This window comes from Formica exsecta, unplaced genomic scaffold (assembly GCF_003651465.1).
Source record: "Formica exsecta isolate Colony F162 unplaced genomic scaffold, ASM365146v1 scaffold500, whole genome shotgun sequence".
In the NCBI taxonomy this organism is placed as follows: domain Eukaryota; kingdom Metazoa; phylum Arthropoda; class Insecta; order Hymenoptera; family Formicidae; genus Formica; species Formica exsecta.
In genome coordinates, this window is record NW_021852243.1 from 711,182 (window position 1) to 736,588 (window position 25,407).

The 25,407-nt window shown below is 30.3% G+C and overlaps 4 protein-coding genes across 16 annotated transcripts in view; 2 read left to right on the plus strand and 2 right to left on the minus strand.

Annotated features, from left to right (window-relative positions):
• Positions 1–136: 136 nt before the first annotated feature.
• On the minus strand, positions 137–3,211 carry LOC115241590 (sodium/bile acid cotransporter 7-like). 6 transcript variants are annotated; one of them, XM_029817409.1, is made up of 7 exons: positions 2,136–3,193; positions 1,854–2,011; positions 1,690–1,701; positions 1,475–1,539; positions 1,156–1,299; positions 693–939; positions 137–606 (listed from the first exon to the last, which is right to left on the minus strand). In XM_029817409.1, exons 1-7 carry the CDS (start codon positions 2,222–2,224, stop codon positions 362–364), a joined length of 960 nt encoding a protein of 319 aa, XP_029673269.1. In that variant the 5' UTR covers positions 2,225–3,193; the 3' UTR covers positions 137–361. The 6 variants fall into 6 exon arrangements, with proteins under 6 accessions (XP_029673269.1, XP_029673268.1, XP_029673264.1 ...); XM_029817408.1 differs by having other exon boundaries at positions 1,475–1,701; positions 3,065–3,211; XM_029817404.1 differs by having other exon boundaries at positions 1,475–1,701; positions 2,136–3,185.
• Positions 3,212–4,409: 1,198 nt separating this feature from the next.
• LOC115241545 (wee1-like protein kinase) lies at positions 4,410–14,105 on the minus strand. Of its 3 annotated transcripts, none has more exons than XM_029817334.1 (6): positions 13,948–14,105; positions 13,340–13,580; positions 11,732–12,399; positions 9,650–9,980; positions 8,083–8,974; positions 4,410–7,982 (listed from the first exon to the last, which is right to left on the minus strand). In XM_029817334.1, exons 3-6 carry the CDS (start codon positions 11,970–11,972, stop codon positions 7,698–7,700), a joined length of 1,749 nt encoding a protein of 582 aa, XP_029673194.1. In that variant the 5' UTR covers positions 11,973–12,399; positions 13,340–13,580; positions 13,948–14,105; the 3' UTR covers positions 4,410–7,697. The 3 variants fall into 3 exon arrangements, with proteins under 3 accessions (XP_029673194.1, XP_029673195.1, XP_029673193.1); XM_029817335.1 differs by having other exon boundaries at positions 8,083–8,971; positions 13,340–13,626; XM_029817333.1 differs by having other exon boundaries at positions 13,340–13,626; positions 13,948–14,104.
• Positions 13,161–23,216, plus strand: LOC115241542 (anoctamin-1). Of its 6 annotated transcripts, XM_029817330.1 has the most exons (15): positions 13,161–13,285; positions 14,125–14,394; positions 14,722–14,795; positions 15,103–15,336; positions 15,463–15,662; positions 15,793–15,893; positions 17,968–18,093; positions 18,168–18,647; positions 18,771–19,164; positions 19,282–19,514; positions 19,598–19,795; positions 20,094–20,526; positions 20,642–20,847; positions 20,978–21,265; positions 21,453–23,216. In XM_029817330.1, exons 3-15 carry the CDS (start codon positions 14,728–14,730, stop codon positions 21,774–21,776), a joined length of 3,285 nt encoding a protein of 1,094 aa, XP_029673190.1. In that variant the 5' UTR covers positions 13,161–13,285; positions 14,125–14,394; positions 14,722–14,727; the 3' UTR covers positions 21,777–23,216. The 6 variants fall into 6 exon arrangements, with proteins under 6 accessions (XP_029673190.1, XP_029673189.1, XP_029673185.1 ...); XM_029817329.1 differs by lacking the exons at positions 13,161–13,285; positions 14,125–14,394; positions 14,722–14,795; ... (1 more) ...; positions 15,463–15,662; positions 15,793–15,893 and adding exons at positions 16,655–16,897; positions 17,421–17,719 and having other exon boundaries at positions 20,978–21,198; positions 21,453–21,616; XM_029817325.1 differs by lacking the exons at positions 13,161–13,285; positions 14,125–14,394; positions 14,722–14,795; ... (1 more) ...; positions 15,463–15,662; positions 15,793–15,893 and adding exons at positions 16,657–16,897; positions 17,421–17,719.
• An 839-nt stretch (positions 23,217–24,055) lies between these two features.
• Positions 24,056–25,407, plus strand: part of LOC115241546 (sorting and assembly machinery component 50 homolog) — a 3,294-nt gene continuing 1,942 nt past the window's right edge. Inside the window, exons 1-5 of the mRNA XM_029817336.1 lie at positions 24,056–24,268; positions 24,526–24,609; positions 24,737–24,820; positions 24,895–25,113; positions 25,297–25,405. Coding sequence (XP_029673196.1) covers positions 24,248–24,268; positions 24,526–24,609; positions 24,737–24,820; positions 24,895–25,113; positions 25,297–25,405 — 517 coding nt within the window. The 5' untranslated portion in view covers positions 24,056–24,247. The remainder of the gene's footprint in view (positions 24,269–24,525; positions 24,610–24,736; positions 24,821–24,894; positions 25,114–25,296; positions 25,406–25,407) is intronic.

Consider the following 25,407-nt stretch of genomic DNA (forward strand, 5'->3'; position numbering starts at 1 on the left):
AAATATTCATATTCAATAAAAATTGCTCGTTCTAAAATACAATTATTCCAAATAATTCATTAATGATTTATGTATTGATAATCAATTTAATATTTATGCAATTTATTTTTTTATATTTTTTTCCAGGATTATTTACAATGTAAACTTTTTTCATATATGTATATATTATAATATATATAGTCTCAATCTATTTAAATATATTATTTCTAAAATTTATTTGCAATAATTTTTAGGAGCCGTTCTATACATCATTTTTAGGATATAAAATATCCTAGTACATATAAGACTAGCTTGGAAGATAAACCAATATCTCTGTAAATTGAGATATGGATGCAAAATAATATCACATCAGATTTTTTTCTTACGGAGCTAACCAACTGGCTAACAAACTACCTAACAATAATTGTGCAACAGGTAATATCGTTAATGGTAAATTCACTGCTGGTCCATGAACTGAACCATGGTACGCTCCTCGTAAAATCCAGCCGCCAAGACCAACTGATTTGTGAGTGCTGGTGAATAGCGCGGCTAACAAAATATTCCGCGGCAACCATTGAGAGCACAAGATCCAACATAAACTGCTAAGAAGGAGCTGACCCACGCACGCTTCAAAAGACGTATACAGCTGAATATATAGGACGAGGAATCTATTCTTAAATATACAAATTAAATACAAAGTAAATATAACTTACTTATAAGTACACAGAACAGTATATCTACTGCTTGTAATGATGAAGCATCTGCTAAAACAGCATCGCAAAACCAGTGGTACGCTATTGTCAACAATAACCCTTGGGAAAACCACCCTGTGTTAATATTCAAATATTTGTCTTTCAAAATAAATGATCGTAGCATGATACCCATGCCCAATGGAATAAGTGTGCTGTATATAGTCTCCTTAAAGTTGATCCCAACCAGTGGTGGAGTAAACATTCCTAACTGTTATTGAAAAATTATATAACTTTTTAGAATAGCTATTTAAAAAGTAAATTTGTTAATTTAACTTGAAATAGTATACTAAGCTAAGACAAAATATAAATACGAAACCAAGTGAATATAAATGATAACATAAAATATTGAATATAGTATATTCTGAGAAAAAAATATTTAAAAATACTTAAGAAATATCATCTCTCTATGTATAAGAGTATTTACCATAAGATATAGTAAAATAGGAGATAAAAATAATCCTCCAAAATGTGATACCAATGTAGTAATTACACTTGTAGGCAAATCAGCTTGTGCCAAACGACATAAAGCAAGTCCTGTACTGAATGGTGGTGGCATGCAGTAAAGCACCTGAAAGAGATAACAATAATTATATAAAATTTGCAGCTATAATATATTTGTGTATCATACATAGTCATAAATTCGGTAATAATATCTATTCAGTCCACACACCATACACATACGCGCGCGCACACATTGTATTGACAAGAATTAATTAATAAGTTACAAATATGTTCCTAATCACCTCCATTCCTTTGAGTAACCATACATTAACTTTTGCATAGGTCAACAGATATGTCCCAATGCGTGCTAAAAAGGGCATCAAAATGTATATGAAAGTCATGACAAATGTCAGAAGATAGCCATCCCTTAATGTTGAATAAAGAGATTTAGGATTGCATAATAATCCAGCTTCTAAATATGTTAAAGGCACAGCAAAATAGTGAATGATAAAATTACCATTGATTATACCTGTAATAAAAAATGCAATATTATAATATTAATAAATACTGTTACTCTTTGATATAAGTAAAAATATTGTATGAATGCTCTTTCTCTCTGAATGTGTATACATACATACATGTTTCTTTTTCTTTATTATATTGTCTTGGAGAATTAATTACCATTTGTTCCACCAATATGTGGTTGAATAGATGCAAATATCATGCATGCGAGCATTAATAGGACATATCCATATCGATAGAGAAGATTAGTTTTCTTTCTCGGTTGTAGATTAATATGAGTGGATTTTATACACATTTTTAAATATTTCGAGATATACCTGAATAAAAAAAAATGCATATAATTTTTTGTTATACAGCATTTTGTAGCATAAAGAAATTATTTGCTCCTATAAAATGTACATATATTTAAAAGTTTATAGTTATTATTATTGATAATCTTACCTAAAAAAACATGCGTGAAAGCTAAATCTTTGGAAGCAAAACGTATAAAATATTGTTATATGAAAAATCTGAACTAAAAATTTCATCATAAAAAAACTTATATGCTTAAATGTGTTCTAAAATTAAATTAAATTGCTAGCGATGACTAGAAATAATTTCAGTATAAACTTTTACAATTTTGAGAAATATATATTGAATTATTTAAATTTTATTCTAGAAAGGAAAACTAATATATACTGTGAAAAAAATGATAAATAATAATTTTGAATAAAAAAATGTTTATGAAAATTATAAAGTCCAGGAGCAAAAGCGTTAACTTTTGTGCAACTTTATGCAACTATCTATCACATCTCTATCATCTCATTGTGCTATGCGAAAACATTATGCAAATATCTGCAAGTAATAAACAAATATAAAGAGAAATATTATATAAATATTTGTAAAATAAGGAGTACTTTCTGCAATACATTTAAGGAATTGAAATGGTGCTGATCAAATAAGAGAGCTCTTTTTATGTACAAAATTATTATTTATTTAATAACTATTATATGTCATTTTGTTACACGTGCATCTCCCTACCCATATATGTGCTATATCATGTATTACTATCTATACGACAAAATGGAATAGAAGATATCGTGACAGGCACTATCGTAAATCTATGCGAGAAACAAACACTTGATTTTATTCTCTCTATAAAAGAATTTTCATATATAAATTCAATAACATGCAGAAAATTATTTACGACGTTGAAGAGTATTATTAGTTGATTGTGTGTATTACACGATTCGCACAAGAGAATTAAAGCTTTGTCATTTTTCTGCCACGTTTAATCAACTACACCAAACAATATCGTCTATTACGAGCCACAATCTTTTCTATCAATGAAATATTTCCATGGGTACAATGATGTAAATATAAAGGTGTACCATTGCGCACGATGACATCACGCGTAGTGACGTAAAACAATAACTAAGCCAATAAGAAACGCCCACCAATGCAGTCGCGAAATTCAGCAACTTGTCAACTGTCAACAGCCATAGCTATATTAGATTCTAACATTTCTGGGCATTTCTCATTTTTTTGTACGATTGCGTAGGGACTGATACACCTTTATATTTACATCATAGGTACATATTCGTGAATAACATGGATAACATCTGTTTCGACCAATCATACAATTGGCACAAAATTTTGAAAAATAATATTAGCTTTTTAACGCGATTAATTAATAGAAAAACGTTTATTATTATCTAATTTCAAACATTATTACATATATATTAAATTTAATTGTATGTAAAAAATAAATATCCTTTAGCTCTCTTTATTTTATTTTTCGCAGAATTAATTTAAGAAAAAAATTCTTTTATCAATTTGTAATTAACTTTGCAAAAATTTGATTATATTGTAAGGGATTTATGATTATTATTGGTTATAATCAAAATCAATATAAAGTCAATAAATATCATTTATTGTTGTCAGGCGCGTTTAGGACTTGATAACCGAACATGTATAATAGATGTTTCTGGAATTATAGCATATGTTCCATAATCAACACACGTTTAACAAAGATAGTTATTATGCGTAACACCGTATTGGGGGGGAAGGATAAAGGCTATGCCTTACAAAATGCATCTTTTACAGTGTATCTATAAATTTTTATAGATAAAAAGATATTTTTTATAGATTTCCTAAGAGAGAAAAGAACTCTCTCAATCAGAATTTATATATTTTATTATATGATATCTTATAAGCGATATACATATGTAAAATATTTGTCTTACTGGAAAGAGTTTATTCTGAATCCTTTTCCACGATCGTACATGTTATTACAAAATATATTTTGTAAAAGAATTTCTTAATAATAGATTTTTTTCCTTGTTTTATAATAGAATATACACCTAAATTCATATCAGATGTATGCAGCTTTAAAATATGTTTTTTTTTTTTTTCATTAATTTTAAAATAACATCTCAAGTTCAAAGATAAATAAAGAGAAAGAATATGAAAAAATTCAACGACAAGCGAAAAAATCCAAACCATACAACATTAACAATTATTTTCAAAAGTCAGGGTATGCTAATGTAATATTATTGAAATTAAATGAATCACCCTAAGCCTTGTACACATTTATATAAATTTCTACAAATTAACTCCATTAATTTGTATACGAGATAGCACTTTTACCAATGCTTTTTGAAACTATCCAAATAACTATTTAGATTACCTGAAAGCACAAAGTATCATCCTTGGTTTGTGATTATATGATAGAAATTTTAAGAGTGGAAAGTATAACAGCCTGTTTATTATCATAATAATAATAACAATAATAAGAATTATAAAGGTATTATACGCATGCCCATCCTGTGGGATCAGAGGTCACAGGGTGAACCTGACAGGCACAAAAAGACCAAAGAAATAATAATATAAATAATATAATTAATAATTAATGATATTAAATGTTTCAAACAATTTACGTTTAAGCATGGTAAACGAGCATATATCTATAGTTTAAGGTCCACCCTATTGCTGACACGTATCTATTTCGGCACTTGCTTCCTCTTGTTTAGAAAGATATTCACATATGCTTACATAATGTTATACATAAGTGACATAATGCTATATATAACTTACATAATGCTATACATAATTTACATAACACGCTATACATAACTATTTTAAATAATTGTAATAGCGGCTTATAAAATTAGACACAAAACTAGACTATGAATGTCTAAATGTGATTACTCTCACAAAGTTTCTTCTCACATGTGTTAATCACACTCGCGCGCGCGCGCGCGCGATAAATGAGCGCAAGATTCAGCGAATCTTGTCATCACGTCAAAAAAAGAAAGAAAAATGTATTACAAACTAATGGGAGATATCTCATACAAAAATATGTGGACGTCAGATCTATTCATTATAATCAGTAATGTATAAAACACAAATTGATTCGCATGTTATGCTCAGTAGAATCAGTAAAAATCACAAGATTTTATAAAGCGAGTTTACGATTACGCGACTTATCGGTTTCTTTTTTTTTAAATCTTTTGCGAGCATAAAACAATTCACATAAATTTACAGTAAGAATTATACAAAATATTACAGTAAGAATATACCAATACAAATAATAAAGTATAAAATAATACAAATTTCAATATAAGTTAACTTGTGTTATCTTATCAATTAATTTGATTAATCAAACTGTTAAATTAACTGATTCGATATTCATCATATTATTAATTTGTATCATTTTATAAGAACATTTTAAAATGTAATAAACGCTTATTTTCGATTAATATCCATATAAAGAATATGAAAGAAAAAGATACATTGATGCGAAAACTATTACCTTATTATAATTTTACAATTAAAAAGCAAAAACTTATGTATTGATCTACAGTGCTTAGCAATGACGATTATGCTTAACAAATATCCGATTTAAGGACCCATTCTTAAAAAGATATTGTCTCCCATATAGTTAATTATATATAATATAATTGTAAGATCAATCGTTTTCGCTCGCAAAAGAGACAGAAATAGTCGATAAGTCGCATTTCTTCTTGTTAATACCAAAGAAATTGGAAGAAATGACATTTCAGCACATCTTAGCACAACTTAGCAAATGACAAAGTAAGGTTTACAATAATGTTTACAAATCAATCTGTAATAAACTGTAAGGGTAACATTTTCTTTGGGAAATTGTGAAATTCTGCAAAATGAGTTTGTATCACTCGAGCAACATAAACATTTGTTATATCTATTATTTGTGATTGTCCTCATTACAAAAATAAAGACTTTAATGAAAGAGTTAAATGCGCAAAATATGACATGTAAAAAATATAATGTAGAAAAACGATTAATTTTCCATTCATAATTAGAAAAATATAACTTATACGTAAATAATATTTGTATGTGTGTGCCACAGCAAATTTCAAAAACCTTGTAAAAATTTTGTGACAAGTATCAGTTGAAAACTAAAAAAAACCAAATTTTTTTTATTTTATCTTTTTGTTTTGTTATTTGTAATAACTATAGCACCTATCTGCTAATAACACTAGACAAACATAGATTATTAAGAAACAAACATAGATTGTTAAATGTACGTGTGTATAGATGTATGTGTACACACACACACACACACACACATCAATGATTATTCTAAAAATGTATAATATATGACCAGAAATACAAATTTTTGAGAGTATATGTTGTGGAAGATAATAAGCCTATGATAAAATGATATTAAAGTAAAATTTAAGCTTCTAATTTTATATTTTTTTGTTATTAATGGAAATGTCATACTAGAGAGTATCAAATGTCACGCTTGTGACCTTATATAAACCAATTATTATTCTACTCAATTATTAGCAGAATTAGAGATAATACCTTTTTGGCATCAAATATTAAATAAAAGCAAAATTATTTGATAAAATCATTTTGCAGTCGCAATCAGTAAAAATAGTTAATTATTGTATATCGTTTGAAATGTTGATAAAAGTAATGAACATTAATTTTTTATTATAGCATAAGTATAACGGCACAGTAGCAAATAATAGTCTTAATATGTTTTACATAACTTTTTATAATTAATTGTCTCTGTTTGTAATAGAAAACTATGAATCGCATTAATGTAGAAATAGTTTTTTCTGTATGTTATAAATTTTATACAATCAGAATATAATAGTTTGAATAATGTCATAATGCAAGATCATTTACAAATGATGATAATAAAAGGCATTGATAATTAACTATTAAGTAATAAACATCATATTATATAAAATGTTACGTTATAATAGAAAAATATATTTGTCAACCTGAGATTTCGCGCTATAGATATGCTTAAGTTACGTCTTAAAAAGATAAAGAATAGATAGATTTTTTGGCAATACAAGACAAAAAATCAATAATATCGATAGGCAGGCAATATGTTTCTCCCTCCCTCCCGCTCTCTTTTTGTCGATATTATTGCTTTTTTTTTATTTTTCAGAATAAGTTTTAACCAATGGCGCTTTTTCTTCTCTTTTCTCTGAGCACATGCAAAATGAGATTAAATATAATTTTGAAACATGCTGAATACTGAAAGTACATGCTGACAGTACAATTGATGCACCATATATCTGTAAAATATAAAACCATTTTTATATTCAAAGAAAAAGTTGCTTTCGATCAATTAAAATTCAGCCGACTACAATTTCAAGAAGAAGACTGTAGTTTATATCGTTTCTGCGACATCCATGAGGGAAATCTAATGGAACTATCGCAGTAATGAACATGATTATAACTAAACGGTTAGACAACGCGACATTTTCGAATGTCACTGGTGATTGCGACCTACAGCTATATACGATGGTATCATAGACGTTTGTTTAATATTATTGTATGAGCGAGAAGAAAAGTATCAAGTGTACGATAACGATGAACCGAAAATCAAAGCCGGGACTTTTCGCTTTTTACATGCGAAATTTTTTTACCACTTGAACAACATAAAAGCCCTACGCATTGATACTCTTCTGCTATATACAAGTGTTGTCCGTTATAGCACTATACAATATAACAGCACTATATAATGCTGTTACTACGATTGATCTTTTTGCCTATGACACGAGGTCGCATAGTGACCGATCGCAATTGTTTGTCGATATTATCAGTGACATTCGGCGCGATATTCTTCAGAAATATCGCCGCATCCTTTAATCGCTTAGTTAAAATCTCATTTTTTAATTTCTCCAAACTTAATTCCCTCCGCAATTGCGCTTTAGTTTTATTCCCGAGCGGAAGTAAAACCCTGTGCTGTGTCAAACAAGTTGCCGATGGTCTCATCTGCGGATCGGGGTGAGTCATCAGCTGCAAATAACGCAAAACAACAATCAGCAATAAAACAGATTTAAAAAAATACAATTATATTCTTTGTTAAATCTATAAAACTTTAGAAATAAATTTGTACCTTCAATAAGCTGTTGAGATCGCGACCGTAATGCGGTAAATCTGGTACATTTCCTTCTCGCAATCTATGCCATTCAAGCCCGTTCTTCGGCATGGGTCCCGCGCCACCCGCTTCATAAACAGTCAATCCTAAAGCGAAGATGTCGGCCTTTGGTAGATGGCTATATTCATCTTGTAGGACCTCCAACGGCAGGTATCTGCAATCGCCCTCCTCCACATGCGGATTATTGATGGAAGTGACATGGCCGAGGTCACCAATCTTGTATGTGATCTCGTCGACAGTTTCGTCCTCCTCGAAACCGTCGTCGGTGGAATCATAATTGCTCGATGGTAATTTTCCCTCCCTGGAGATGAATATATTCGCGGGTTTGATATCCATATGCACCAGTTGCATACTGTGTATGTATTTTAGCCCTTCGGCCACATGTAGCAGCAGCTGACGCATCTCCGCTTTGCTAAACTGCTTTTTCTCTTTCTGAAGATTGGTGATCGCGTCCGCGAGACTGCCGCCGTTGCAGTATTCGTTCTGGATGATCATATGACTGTCCTCCGCCCAAGCGGAATAGTAGCGGACTACGTGTTGATGCTTGCCGAGCACGGCGTGGGCATATACTTCATTTAGTGCGTTGGATTCACTGACGATACCCGCGATCGGCTTCCGGCTCCTCTTGACAGCATATGTACACCCGTCCAGCCGATTGATGCACTTGTATACGGAGCCGAACGAGCCGCTCCCGATCAAATCGAGTTCGTGGAATTCTTTGTGGTATCGCGATATATTTGAATCTTGTAGCGCCACGCGTTTTGTCGCGTGTTCGTATTCGTTGTCCGAATCCTCAGAATCGGCGAGATCAAACTTTGGTTTTTGCATGTCCGGTGAGCTACCACTACTACTATTTAAAAAGAAAAAGAGAAGTGATGTATATACGCGCTATTATGCTTTCATTTATTTGAGATATTTCAACGAATTCGAAATTGATTTTTCTTTATAACAAGTTATAATAGACTTATATGTTTTAAAATTTTCAAGTTTTAAATAATTTTCACTTTTAAATCTCAAATTTTATCTTCATAGATGCATAATCATATATAATATGGTGGAAATATTCGTTTCTGTGAATAGTAAACGCAAACTCTTATAATTGGATTCTTTTAATTTTGCCTTGTTGTTAGACATAAAGATTAATAAAGAAATACAGATTATATAGAGAAATAAATAAATAATTATTATATAACAAAGTCAAAAAAATTTCTTTAAATAGTCCTCTAAAACCCATATCAGATTACACATTGAAGATCGAGATTGAAGATTAAAACTTGAAATTTGACCAATCAGGACAAAGAAATTTTAATTCCTTTCGTTCTAATTAGTCAAATTCTAATCTTTAATCTTCGATCTTCATTAGCCAATGTGTAATCTGATACAAGCTTTAATCTCTGCTTAATAATATAGACATTTTGTAATCTAGATTATTATATTCCCAGTTAATATTCTTTATATATTTTATTAGAAATTATATAACATTAGAATTTAAAAATAAAACGAAATATACATTCACAATACTTACCCATTGAGACTACGTTTGGATCTGCTTCTTTTCTTCGCTGTTATTAACATGCCAGTAGGTGTAAATGGATTTACATTTGCCACAGGTTTGTCGGACTTATTTTGGTAACTGGGACTTATTTTAGAAGGTCTAGGTTTGTCTAGGAAAAAAAGTCTGGTGCATTTAGATGGAAACGGAGTCTGCATTACTATATTCTTCTCTATCATAGTTTTAGGAGTAGTAGGTGAATCAAATAAACGTAAGGCCCTAACACATTTGTAAGGTGGACTACACGTCTTCTCAGAATTATCATCTTTATGACTGATGACAGGAATCTTGATGGCTGGAGTACCTATAATCAAACATTTATCTAGCATAAGTCTTCAAAGTCATGAAAATGTTTCATATACAACTGAATAAAAATTGGGAATAATTTTCTTATAAGCAATCATTTTATAGATGGTTAGAAGAAGCAATGAAGAAAAAAAAATAACATGCTTGAAAGATAATTTTCGAGTAGAACATAACATTCTATAAAATAAATTTAAAATTTAATGAATCAAAATAGCTATTTAAAAGTATATAGACTATACAATTATATTTTCATAACATGGCTTACATTATTTATTCTGTATGTGTGTGTATGTATGTAATTTGCAACGCAATAACTAACTTGCTTGTTAGATAAGAAGTATATTATATATATTCAATAACAAAATATAATATACATGTAGGTACATTATATTTATATTCTAAGAAATTAAGATATGCAGATGTTCAACATAGAATATCAAAAATTATGTTTAACAAAATTCAGATATGTATAGATATCAATTGCTTGTCTCCTTTTTTAAAAAGCCATAATTATTTAAATATGATTAATGAAAATCTTTGTTATATATATATGTTAGCTATATTAAAATTAATATGTAAATATCAATATAAATATATATATAAATTTTTTAAACAAAAAAACATTATATATTTATAATTGTGTAATCACCAGTACATAGAGGCTTTATAGTTACTGATGTTACAGTCCTAATTTAAAAAATAATTGTGATAATGTAATATAATTTATGAACGTAATTTGATTATGAACAAAGGGAAGCTTATAAATTTTTTTAATAAAATTGTCTTATAAAAAATAACGATGTATGATGCAAAAAAATTGTCTAAATATACTGATATCAATTATTTTACACCATGCATTACATGTTATGACATCTTTATATATGCAATGTTCTTCAGAATCTACGCAAAATATAAACATCTTATATTGATGTATATAAAGATCATGTATTGGTAAGTAAATTCCAACAAGCATAATGAATTGATTGTAACTTTTCTTGAATTGTGTCATTTATATTAAAAATAAATGCGACAAAAAGATAGATCTAATTCGCAGAAAACATTACAACAATATAAGTTCATTGAAACTTATCAGTACATATAGATATCAATACAAAATGTTTATATTTTGCATAGATTCTAAGAAATATTGCAAACACAATAGAACACAATGTAATCCTATCATATATTATTATACAAATATATGTTTCAACAAGTACTACAAATGTATTTGAAATATCAATAATGGAAGGTGTGCAAAAACAGATATATAAAATAAGAAATATGCAAGAGAATAAAATATTAAATTATCTAAAATTATGATTAAATAAAATTCCTTCATCAACAACAAAATGCATATAAACTACACTACAACACAGTCGATCCATATTTAAAACAATAAAACTATTTCAAAAAGCAATATTTGTTGTATAATCGATACAAAGAAAAAAATCCTTGTTGTAGATAATAAAATCAAATTTATGTTTTTGAAGTGAAGTAAATTGAAAGTATAAATGTTTAGCTCATTTGTTTGGATATCTCTTTATTTTCTTTTTCTTTATTAAAATAGGAAATGTAAGTTGAATGGAAAAATTTGCAATTTTCAATCTTAAAATTACAGAAAATGTAACTCACACAAGACGCATAGAAATTTAATTCGTAAACAAATATCAGACAACAATGCACAAGCATAACATCCGAGGTGGAGAATAGGGACGCTAAGGAAGTAGCATAAAGGGGAACGATTCTAACCTTTTGAAGGAGAAATCCTGTTATTATTGGTCGACTGACTCTCATCGATGCAATCCATCGTCTCGAAGAGCTTCCGCGGCTGCAGCGGAGGCGGCGTGCCAAAGTCGTCCGCGGAAGAGTTGCCGATATCGCAGTCGGAGTTATTGTCAACGCGACAGCTCCAGCTCAGCTCCTCGTTCTGCATGTCGCACGCCTCGTAGTGCAGCTTCTGCATGGCCTTCATCGCGACGCGCGGAATCATCGCGAAATCGCGCACACGCGGATGAAGGGGTAAAAAGTCTCGCGCGGTGCAACGTTAACCGTAAAAAATCCCCCCGCGGTTGTCGCAAGACGAAAAAAAAAAAAAAGAGAAAGAAAAAATAAAAATGGTTCACCACGTTGTCAGAATCTCACCACGCGCTCGCGACCGCACTCATTCAAACTGCGATCATTCCACACGCTCCACGCTCCTCAGGTTCGTTATGGTAGCCGGTGGTGGAGCACGGCAAGGCGACCAATCCGCTCGCGGCTTACAAAACGGTCCGTCCACTGCCGGTCGTGTAACGGGTGCGCCCATTGGTTCCGATCCGCTCACAATGCTCGCGATACCGTCATCTGCTCCTACTAACGCTGCTACCGGCCGCTCGTCGTGTGTGTATATTTCGAAAATTCACGCTTTCACGTAAATTCTGGCGAGATTAAAAAAAAAAAAAAAAAAAAAAAAAAAAAAAAAAAAATTTTTTTTTTTTCCCGTATTTCGAGCGTTACAAACACGCGCGAGATATGATATCTGAAATCTTTCAAGAGATTGAAAGACGCAAAAAAAAAAAAATAAAAACAAACAAAAATTATTTTTCTTTCCCGTCCCTTCGTTTCTCTAACAGTCAATTTATTCCGAATATGTATTTCGAGACTACATCTTGAACTCTCCGTCGATTGTTTCTCGAATATGCACGACGTGCACCAAATACCTGTCGAAAAATTCATTGTATTTGGTATTTAAACTGTATTTACTCGTATAAGACAATTCTTATATATTGAGATATTACTACGCACTTGTTTTGCCATGCAATAATGTTCTTTACATGTTTTTTTTTATATATTTTTTGTAATACGTGGTATTATTATTAGAATTACTTTTATAAAATATTGTTTATAAAAACTAATGCATAAAAAATATACAAAAACATATTCAAGCAAATATTATTTTGTAAACGAGACGAAACTAAATCCAGATCTCAGAGTAAAATCTGATTTGTTATCTGCTCGGATAATGTGCTACTAATAATAATTTTATCGCTAACAAAATGTGCATGTATATTAATTCTCTATAAATATTTTTAAATATGTTAAGTACGACTTATCGATTATTGATAGAGAATAATAGCTATAAAAATGCGGAATAGCCATTATTACCCGAATATCATCGATGACAAGTATATATATATATATTGTGCAATATCGCGGCAGCTGTTTAAGACGAGAACGAACATCTGCCGCTGACTATTTCATCTCTTTGCATTCGTCTCAAGTCGGACGAAGGCTGTGGCTACGATGGGCGGATAATTTCGCCAGGTAAGAAAAAAGAATACGATGATGGATATTTACGGTATGTACTCCGATACATACCCCGTATACGGTTCACGCGTGGGAGCCGTTTTCCTTTTCCCGAACAAAGAACGCGTTCTTGTGTTTTACACTGCGTAAGGAACTTTCTTCGAACAGCTGCAATCTGGCCAGCATGCGAGTGCGAGCGCGAGCCGAAAAAGGCCGAAGGCAGGGTCGAGCGATGGAGATATCTCTCTTTTGTCGTCCCTTCTCTCTCTCTCTCTCTCTCTCTCTTTGTATCTATCTATCTATCTCTTTCTCTCTGGTGGAAACAGAAATGTGTAAGAGATACATTGTGAAGATGAACCCTATAATACACACACACATAAACCAATATTTAATATACATTTTATTTCTATATGTGTGCAATATATGAAATCATCGAAATGTCATTTTGCGTCACTATATATATACATCCATGTAAATAAATGAACGATTAGAATATCTCTCTATGCGGGAGATCGAGTAGAATATTTTATTATATCATACTGTTATTAAATCAAGATGTCTTTTCGAAATTATATTTTTAATTTAATTTTCGAAAATTGTATTTTTTTATAATGAAAAAAGTTACTTCTTTTGTATGTACTCCTCATATACACATATATCTTTCAAATTTTGATACATACAAATCCATCCCTCGCTGCACGCATGAAACCAGGAGATCGCCTCGTCTCGGGATCCTCGATCTCAAAATCTGACAGGTGGATGCAACGATTTCGATCAAGGATAATACGATATTTCTGTTATAAGTCATCTACGTTTTACGCAGATATCGCGTCCTTGTAATTTCCTTGTAATTCCAGTTTTATCCGTTATCAGCAACATGGAAGGAAGATCATCGATATAAAATCATCGAAGAGAGTCGAGAAGTTGCAATTGACGCATCTCAATATCTACCATCGATAACTTGACGCCCGCAATAAATTATCAACGGCAGGTATCGAGGGTTACGAGGTTTCGGTCGGTAATTCTGCATCGAATGTCACAGAGTACAGAGTAATGATCTGTCTTTAGTGAGATTCACAGATAAATTTTGAAGAAATTCTGTTTGATGTTGGATATTACGAGTTTCGGTGAGTTTTGGTCAAACTTGCATAAATGAAGCGATTCTTCTAGTAAATGAATATAATTTGACCCGAAAATGGATAACAAATAATGACAAATAAAGTTTGACAGTATCGATCTAGCTAAATGTCAAATATGCTCGTTCTACCAGCTGCATCTTTTTATATTTTTTGTATTTAAAACAAAATACATATCCACATTTCCCGGTGGAAAAGAGAAAATATAAGACGCAGAGAGTGTAAATAAAGGGAAAAAATCGCGTGCTAGAATAAGGAAGTAGAAGACAGCTGTAAACGCAGTGGTTTGGAACGAGTAATCGTCTGTGTTTTTCATAGGAAATCATGGCGCATGTAGAGATTCCGATGGGAGATATGCAGGTTTCGTCAGAAAAGCATAAGGTTACGAATGGGTAACGTTTCAATTCAATACACAACTTTTTTCGAGATTTGATATGATTTAGCTAATCTGTAAGCAAATGTCATAGTATCCATTGGCATAGCACGTCAAAACATAGAGCATTGTTGTTTATTTATTTGCTTATTAATTAACGTGGAATAATGTGTATTACAAGTATATGTTACGATTTTAATGTTAAAGTAGCTAAAGACAAAACATATATATATATATAAAATCAAGTAGAAAGAATCCTTTGCTGTTTGATCTGATTTATTATGTTATGCTCTGTAATCAATTTCTCCGTTTGTATTATTTTACAGATTTGAATTTCTTCAATTACCTCAACTACCACTTAATCAAATAGGTTATCCTCAAGCTCACGACTGGATTGAACATAGAAAAGCCAATATTCGACCATGGTCATTATTTCTTAATACAAACAATATTAGGCCACCACCTAATATAACGAGATTGAGTAAACGAGTTGTAAAGAATATTGAATATTTCCAGAGCAATTATCTATTTGTGTTTATTGGATTAGTCATATATTGTTTGTAAGAGATATTTTCATTATATTTTATATTAATATTTTTTAATATATAAGATGTATATAAGTATATAACTATTAATTGTTTATGGATGTCCCTTAAGATATCACTATATGATTAAATGTATTTTAGAATCACCTCACCTCTGTTATTGATGACAGTTGCTGCCTCTCTTGGGATATGTTATAAACTTTCTCAGCGGCATTCAAAACAAGAATTAACAATATTAAATCATAAACTGACGCTAGCACAAGCATATTCTATAGTTGCAGTTTGTTCACTGCCTGTATTTTTTCTGGTTGGTGCACATGCAGCTGTATTTTGGGTACTTGGTAAGTAAGATATCTTGAAAATATAATTTTACTTATACAGAATAAAAAACAGTAACATACACATGCATACATACATACATACATACATATATTATATTATATATATATATATATGCAACTTTTTTTTCAGGAGTCTCTTGGTTTTTGATAACGTTGCATGCTGCCTTTTATAATATCGATGCAATGTTGAATCCAGCAGAGGAAGAACTCAATACATTAATTATGCAAGAAGTATGATGTCACAAATAACTCATTTTCTATTAAAAAAGGATAAAATGATTTAAAAATTATTTTTTTCTTTCTTAGTGGAAAAATTATTAAAATTATTAAAACAATATTTATTTATGTAAACTATAAATATTACCAATAATTAGTTTATTATATATATTGATATTAAAAAATATATGTATAAAGTAACAGGCACAGTTGGGAAATAGAATGTACTGTAATTTTCTTGCACACAAAACTGGAGGAGTTATTGTTTTTCTAATAAAATTTAATAATATATTTTTTATTAAATTTGTAAAAATTGTTATGTATAAGAGAAATAAAATATATGATTTACTGAAGTGGTAAAAATTAATAAAAGTAAAACACTTTATATATGAATTTTAAATAAACTTAATTTTTTTACAAAATGAAATTAAATAAATAAAACAAAATAGAGAATAAGCGCGATTTAAATAGAATATTATCGTCCTCTGATAACAAGTATCTCCACGGAAACTTACTTCCGATCAGAAATCAGAGTCGTCATATTTTCAATGTGATTGTATATATGTGCAGGATGTATAAATTACTTGTTAATTAGTCATAATTGGAGTTGTTTATAGTAATATTAAATTTTTTAGATAATACATTTTGTAAATTATATATTAAAAAACAGAAAATGATTTATATTTTATTCAAAATTGAATAAAATTAAAATAAATTCGTGACATATTTGTCCGTGCATTTTCGCTCCTGGATCTTAAATCCTAGCAAACCTCTAAAAGGAAATTGTAACATATAGCTATTATTCGGAATATGACGCGGCATGTTAATGTGTGGTTCAAAGTACGTGTCACGTAGCAAGAACTATTATTATAAAATCCATTTTTTTTATTTTTATTATAATGATATAATTGTGTCACATATTTAATAAGAATAATTCGAAAAAGAAGAACGATCGAGATAGTCTTTCAAGAATAAAGGTGCCAGAATCATTCGATAAATGGTTGCAAGGACAGTATCAGGTAAGACTACGATACTATCTCTATAATAACATTATTAATAAAAAAAAAACAGCGCAATTTATTTGAACAATGGGCTATTAGCAATTAGCAGGCTTGTGTGATTGTTTTTTTCGTAAGTATAATTTTTAAAGCATGTTGCGTTTTGGTTAGCTCTTGACTAGCAGAAAGAAAAGCATGTGTATTCTATGATTTATTTATAATTTATGAGCTTACTTTCGCATCACATCATATAAATCTATATAAAAAATTAAAAAATGAAAATTGTGCTGTATAAAACTATGAAAATATGGAAGCTTCTCGATTACAAATTTTCACCTGTTGCAGGTGTCAAGCTATAATTTTGAAATATTTTAACTTTGATATATGAAAGAAACTAGATATATATATATAAAAAAATGTCTTGCCATGCTTTTTGATTATGTAATACTTTGTAAGCTATATTTTTTTGGGTTTGCATGATGTACATGTTATTTGGTTTAAAAAAGGGTTTGAAACTCTATGAACTCTCATTGAAAAATGGAAGAGGATGATGAAGAGGTTTCTCTTACATGCACACAACGGCGAACAAGCAGTATTCCTGGATTAAGTATATATCAATCATTGCAAAACGGCTTAAATCAAGGCTCGGAACAAACGTTGTATCAAAGTGTTCGTAATACTCTGTATGAAGACGCAATAAGTGTAAACAGTATGCATAGTGCTGTCTCTCTGGATAATCTTCATCCTTCAGATGATTCGTCCACTATAAATAATGATACAAACGACACAGTTATAAACAATAGCTGTACAGATACAAGAAATACTATACATGACTCAAGATTGGTAAGAATCAATTCTCTTACATTTTACAATCGATACATATAAGATGTTGTCTTTCATTTATTACTTATTGATTATTATTAGAAGTATAATTGCAAATTGTTTATAGCAATATTTAATTTAACAAATACTATTAAATTGCTTACAATTATTTCTGTAATTGTAGGAGATTGATAGATTGTTGCACTTTGTTAAGTTTGACTGCTACATATTTTTTAAGAAATATTAATATAGTAATCTTTATATTTCAGCTTTCTCATTCTGGTACAAAATATAGTTTATATTTTCGTGATGAAATTCGCTCAATTGACTTTATACTTGTGTGGGATGAGTTTAATGGAGAAGCGCAAACCTACCGTAATGTTGAACGCAGAAGGGTAAATTCAAACTATTCCTTGTATAAAATGTATGCCAATTTTATGATTTGTGAAAACTTATATCATATTTTCAGATATTTGAAATAAATCTCGAAAAAGAAGGACTGGAACTGGAGTATGAACAGGTGGAAACAAATGGCTTGCATTTTATAAAAATTCATGCACCTAAGGAAGTTCTACGACGATATGCCGAAATATTGAAATTGAGATTGCCTATGAAACAATTGCCTGGCTGCCAAATACATCAAACAAGCAACAATCTTATTATCCAAGAAGTCAATACGTTTATTCGACGAATTATGAGCAAATATTATGTTGACACAACCATTTTTCCGACAATGAAGCAAAACCTTACAGCTGTGTATAGTAGAGATAAAGAATACTTATTCGATCTGAATTCGCCTAATTTTTTCACATCGGCAACTCGGTCGCGTATTGTACAGTTTATATTGGATAGAACTAGATTCACAGAAACCAAGGAAGACGATTTTGCATTTGGTATTGAAAGATTGATATCTGAGCATGCATACGTCGCGGCGTACCCGCTTCATGATGTAAGTTATATTTTTAAAATTTTTTATCTTTATTTGTAACTAAAAAAAAAGTTATTTTATATGTGGAAATATAAGATGCGTCTCACACTTCATATATTTTAAATATATTATCTTTTTTCACAGGGAAATCTACACACTGCAGACTCAATGCGCTATCTTTTGTACACTGAATGGGCCAGTTTGAGAAAATGCCTCCATTATCAGCCCTTAGATTATATTAAAGAGTATTTTGGTGTGAAGATTGGACTTTACTTTGCTTGGCTGGGATTCTACACTCATATGCTGATTCCAGCTAGTATCGTTGGTCTTTTATGTTTCATATACAGTTGTTCTACTTTATATTACAATGAACCAAGTGAAGATATTTGTAATCGCAACGGTTCTATCGAAATGTGTCCATTATGTGATCATTTTTGTGGCTATTGGGATCTCAAGGAGACATGTTTACATGCGAGAATTACTTATTTGTTTGACAATCCCTCAACTGTGTTTTTTTCTATATTTATGTCATTGTGGGGTACGCTAAAATTATTGATAATTTGCTAATAAATAATTGCTAAATAATTATATGGCTATGTTATACCTTATATAATATTTCATAACTTTATATGATATAGCATTGTCATTTTTATAGCTACATTGTTCCTTGAATTATGGAAGAAATACTCTGCCGAAATAACCCATAGATGGGATTTGACTGGTTTAGATGCTCAAGAAGAATATCCTAGGCCACAATACTTAGCACGACTTGCACATATTAAAAAAAAATCTATTAATATTATTACAAATACGGAAGAGCCAAAAGTACCATATTGGAAGATGAGATTTCCTGCCACAATTCTTAGTTTCTCAGTTGTTCTACTTTTGGTATGTCGAATTGTTTTTATTGTGTATATGAAAAGGAATAAAAAAAGTAACTTTTTTGCTATGTATATATTATAATTTTACAGATAGCTGTAGCTATGGCTGCTGTGCTTGGAGTAGTCCTGTACAGAATGTCTGTTTTAACTGCATTAAGTGTTTATGGGCATCCTATGGTAACCAGTTATGCTATATTATTTACTACTGCTACTGCTGCAAGCATTAATCTCTGTTGTATCATTTTGTTCAATTGGCTATATGTTTGGCTGGCAGAATATTTGACAGAGGTAATATTGAATGAAAATCTATTTATATGTAAAATTAATAATACTGAAATATTCTCTATACTATATTTTATTCACTTATTAATATATCACTTATTGAAAAAATAATCTTAATAAAAATAAAATTATTTTCATTCTATATACTGATTAATAATTTTCAAAAGAATGATGGATTATAGTTTTAATTAAAATCTTACTGACAAATAGAAAAAAAATGTGACTAGAATCTATCTTGAAAATAAAGACATTTTATTGTTTTTTTAACAAATAAAAATTCCATACATTTTATTATTGTTTTCAGCTTGAACTGCTTCGTACTCAGTCTGAATTTGATGACAGCTTAACCCTAAAAATTTATTTATTGGAATTTGTCAATTATTATGCTTCCATATTTTATATAGCCTTCTTTAAAGGAAAATTTATTGGCTATCCAGGAAATTATAATCGTTTCTTTAACTTTCGACAAGAAGAGTGCGGACCAGGTGGTTGCCTTTTGGAATTATGCATTCAATTGAGTATTATCATGATTGGCAAGCAAGCTATGAATACTATCTTAGAAATGCTCTTTCCACTATTTTATAAATGGATGAATACTTTAAAAGTCCATGTAGGTGCAAAAAAATTGAAAGATCACAATATGAGATACTCGTGTAGAAAATATTTGCAGTGGATCAGAGATTATAAATTAGTTGAATGGGGACCGAGAAGTCTTTTTCCCGAATATTTAGAAATGGGTAAAATACACGAAGCAATATATATTATACTAACACAATAATAAATAATGAAAGTAATGGATTTTTTATTACACACACATATATATATATATGTAACTAAAATTTTTTTTTACAGTGCTACAATATGGATTTGTTACAATTTTTGTCGCTGCATTTCCCTTGGCGCCATTCTTTGCATTATTGAATAATGTTTTTGAGATGAGATTGGATGCGAAAAAGTTATTGACCATGTATAGAAGACCGGTCGGACAGCGCGTGAGAGATATAGGCATATGGTACCGCATTCTTGATTCCATTTCCAAATTATCCGTTATTACTAATGTAAGTTTAATTTTTTATGCAAGGAAATAGAAATATGGAATTTAATAATTGTATTAAACATGAAGTTTATGATTTAATAATTATGTCAACTATTTTTTTAAATAGCATACTATCACTTCTATTTTTTCAGGCATTCATCATAGCTTTTACTTCAAATTTTATACCAAGGCTAGTTTATCGTATAACAATTTCTGATAATTATTCATTAGAAGGTTTCCTAGAGCATTCTCTGTCAAAATTTAATACTAGCGATCTGAAAAGTGGCACTCAACCTATGGCGTCATTAGGTCAAGCCCCAATCGAGATTTGCCGTTATCAAGATTACAGAGAATCACCAGACTCGCCAAACAAGTATGATTACACCATCATGTTTTGGCATATACTAGCGGCTAGATTAGCTTTTATCGTCGTTTTTGAGGTATGTTTTTTTATTCAAATATATGCTAATGTTTAGATTATTTGCTTTTCACATCGATCTATCTTCTTTCAATCAGTAAATGAAGAAGATAGTGTGTGTCGCACATTTATTGGGCTATTTTATATACAGTTACTACTAATAATTATTAATCATTATCATAATATATTATTTTGTGTATATTTCGCAGAATGTCGTGGCATTCGTGATGAACTTAGTACGATGGTGTATTCCTGATATAAGCCCAAAATTACGGGACAAGATACGTCGCGAAGCGTACATCACCAATGAGATTATCATACATCAAGAAGCATTACGTGCTCTGGAGAGGCCCGAGACTGATGTTGTAGAGCCAAGGATCACGCAAACTTATGTAGTCGCCAACGAAAGTACCGACAGATGGAATAGGGTTATGAGAGATTGTCTCTCGACTTCCGAACTCGATTTAGAGGTCCATGGGTGTCCTCTCTCCCCGGTTAATACAACTCCGCGTATTAGCCCTGCTGCAGTCTGAGCAAGAAAATTCGTCAAATTGATGCGAATCTATGCGGGTGTAATGTAATTTTCTGAAAACTATTAGATTAGTGCAAAAAGTATGTTGTTTTTGTCAAAATATTAACGATTAGACATGTATTTTACTCTCTCTCTCTTTCTCTCTCTTTGCTTCTATATAAATAATTGTTATTAAATAAAATAGTCACTATTATGATACATAGTCACCATATTTGATACACTTTTTAAAATTTTAGGCAAGAGAGAATATAATGAATTTTTTGTTTGTTTATATAAAACTTTGTATGAATAATTTTATATAAAAGTAAAACACTTAGTGCAAAAACGATAAATTTTTTGCATCAAGAATCTAAAAATATCGTGATTTTCGCTAGTCGTGAGATAATTCGTGAAATTTGACGGAAGAAGATATTATTTTTGAAAGTATATTTTAATGGAAGCCGCAATTCTAAGGCTGGGTTCGGGGAGCATGCTTTTAGCGCTACAACAATCCTCTGTCCTTATTCAACTTTCGGTAAGTAACAAAGATAAACGATACTTTTAGGGCGTAAGCATGCTCCCTGAACTCAGCCTAATTTTAGCTCTTTCTTTCCTCTTTCTAATTATAATAGATGCTATATGTAAGATGCATATGCTATATTTTTCATGGCGGAAATAAGAGTCTCTACAAATTTTATAAACTTTATTAGAAAATTAAGATTGAATTATTAGAGAGAGAATTGTGATATACATTTATTGCAACTATTATTTTGAAGCGATATTATAGTGCAATATGATAATGATATATCTATTACTGTTATTGCTAAAGTTTAAAATTTTTAATATCAATTATAATTATTAGTAACTTTTCTGGAATCTGTATTCTAATATTCTCAGTTATTCTTGTATATCACAAAAAGAATTTTGAATGTGTTATACATATACATATAACGAGAGAAGGGTGTGTCCTCTTTAATAAGATAGTTGTATAGGATGTCTCGTATCTAATGAATTGAACATGATGTTAAAAGACATCCTATATATACATATCGGAAATATAAATATATTTAGTAACTGGATTGTGCAAAAGATTGTGTTGTAAATTTATGTATATTTGTGTGTGTATGTACACATACACTCATGCATATACATATATTTTTGTGTGACAAAGAAACGCGGACTTTTCTGATAAAGATTATATAAACTGATATAAATTGTATTTTGAGAAGAATCTTTTATATTTATTTAACTAATTATATAGATCATTACTATGATATTTGCAGATTTATATTAAGATTCTCTTCTAGAATATTTTATATGAGATGAATGATCTTCCACAACATCTCTTTTATTGTTATACTGTAAAAATATATATTTTAAATTTATATATTCTCTCAATTTACATGTAAATATTTTAAACAAAAGAAAGAAGAATAATAAAAAGTTACTATACATTAACTAATTTTTATTTTGATTGAATTTTACATCACACTGATTCTTAGAAATATCGATTTTTTTAGCTACATATTTTTTTTGTTATGCGTAATTTTATCGAGTGTTTCAATTCTTTGTTCTCTTATAAAGCGTGAGCACGCACTTGTTTCATTTGAAATATATATGAGACGGCGATTGAGACGAGAACTAGTTTCGGATCATTGACAATCATTAAGGGTCGGCAGGAGTGACGGCCAAACTCCAAATTTATATTGGAAACTTCGCGCGGTGACAATGCGATTTTAATTTGTCAAAAGTAATTTTTATTTTATATAGTAGATAACTTTTCTGCTACCTTTACTAAAATCTGATCTGTACTCAGTGCTCAAAATAATCTGTATCTTTTGCGTCCCTTATGTCTTTTCGAAATAAGCCGCGTGCAGCCAAATTGATTTACTATTAGGTAATGTCCTTAATACGTACGCATAGATAACTTTCGCACATTCTAATGCCCCTTGTTGAGCATACTGCAACAAAATATATATATTTTTCAATATAGACATTAATTTTCATGCGTATCATTTTCATTATATAGACAAAAATAATAGACAGCGCCTTACAGTTTTCGCATCTTGCATCCAAATATGCTCTCTATCCTCTTCTGCTACTCCGAAACCAGGTTATGCAAAATGAATATGTGCATATTAACAACTTAATTTTCATAATTATTTCTTTGTATCGCATAGTTTTGCAATACTAGCAATTTCTACGAGACGTTATTCGCGGTTTTTTTTTCAAAAAGTGATACCTTGACACGTAACAGGTAAAGTTATCACATGCCGCGCATTTTAACATAGTACTGCATTCGCACCGGTGATGGCACTGGTCATGCCGTACGATTTGTGTATGTATTGTGTGTTCGATATATTCTTTTTGTATTTAACATTTAAATTGTATAAATTTTCCCTTACATTTTATCATCGCGAAAACGTCACAATATCGATTTTGGTATGAAATTTTAATGCGGCAATTGAAAGAAAAGTTCATCGATAAAATAAAATGGGTATTGTCCATGCTAAGGTATATGCACATATTTATTATTAGAAGTTGCGGCATAACCTAAAAACCTCGTATGATTCTTGGAAATGAGTAATCTCTAATAATATACTGATAGATCTCTAATAATATACTGATAGATAACTTTAATTTTCATCCGAATTTTCGAGAATAACAATTAATATCGTAGCAAATTTTACGTAACTCGTATGTTTCTAATTCTGTTAAGAAATATATATGTGTGTACGAATGTGGTTTAACGAGCGGATATTTCTTTTCAGGAACCCTTCAGTAATCCTTCAGGCTTAAATCAGTCATCTAAGGATAATATAAATAAACACAATGGATCATCAATGGGTGACTTTGTATGTTTGTAGTTTATATTATATTACAATTTAATATATTTTCATAATATTCTATTTAAATATTTTTAACTTTTACATTATTAGATAAAAAATTATGTTAAAATTCTATCTTTTTTTTTTCTTACAGCCAACATTTCTCAATAATAAATCTCGGATACATAAGGAAGAAGAAAATGTACAAACAAAACGTATTGTTTTACAGACAGTTAAAGTATGTAAATTATCTAAACACAGTTATCAAATTTTTAATTCTAGAATTTCCAAAATTGCTTTTTATTATGGCAGGCACGAGTCGACAAAATACATGTGGACGGACTTATGCGAACGAAAGACGATATAATCAAACCACAAGTGATGGACTTGTTTAAAGCTAAAAATTTCGAGGATGTTATTGTACGTGCTTATAAAGTACGAGAGAAATTAGATGCTTTGGGATGCTTTAAAAATATCGGAGTTTACATTGACACCAGTCAAGGTCCTGAAGCCACCCCTGATGGTGTAGAAGTGGGTCTATATAATTACACATTAATTCAACAAACACTAAGTAATTTTTCAGCTTTAAATGTATTTTGTTACCGCATTTTGTTATCATAAACATATTTTATTAAATGCAATTTGTTATTGTATATCACATGTGAGAATGTATATTTAATTGTAATGTTCAATAGGTTGTATATTTGCCACTAGGTCACTTTTATGGTACGTGAAATGAGGCGTTTGGTCGGCGGTATTAGCACGATGGTTGGGAACAACGAAGGAGCCTTGATTATCGGTGCGAGAGCGCCAAATCTGTTCGGA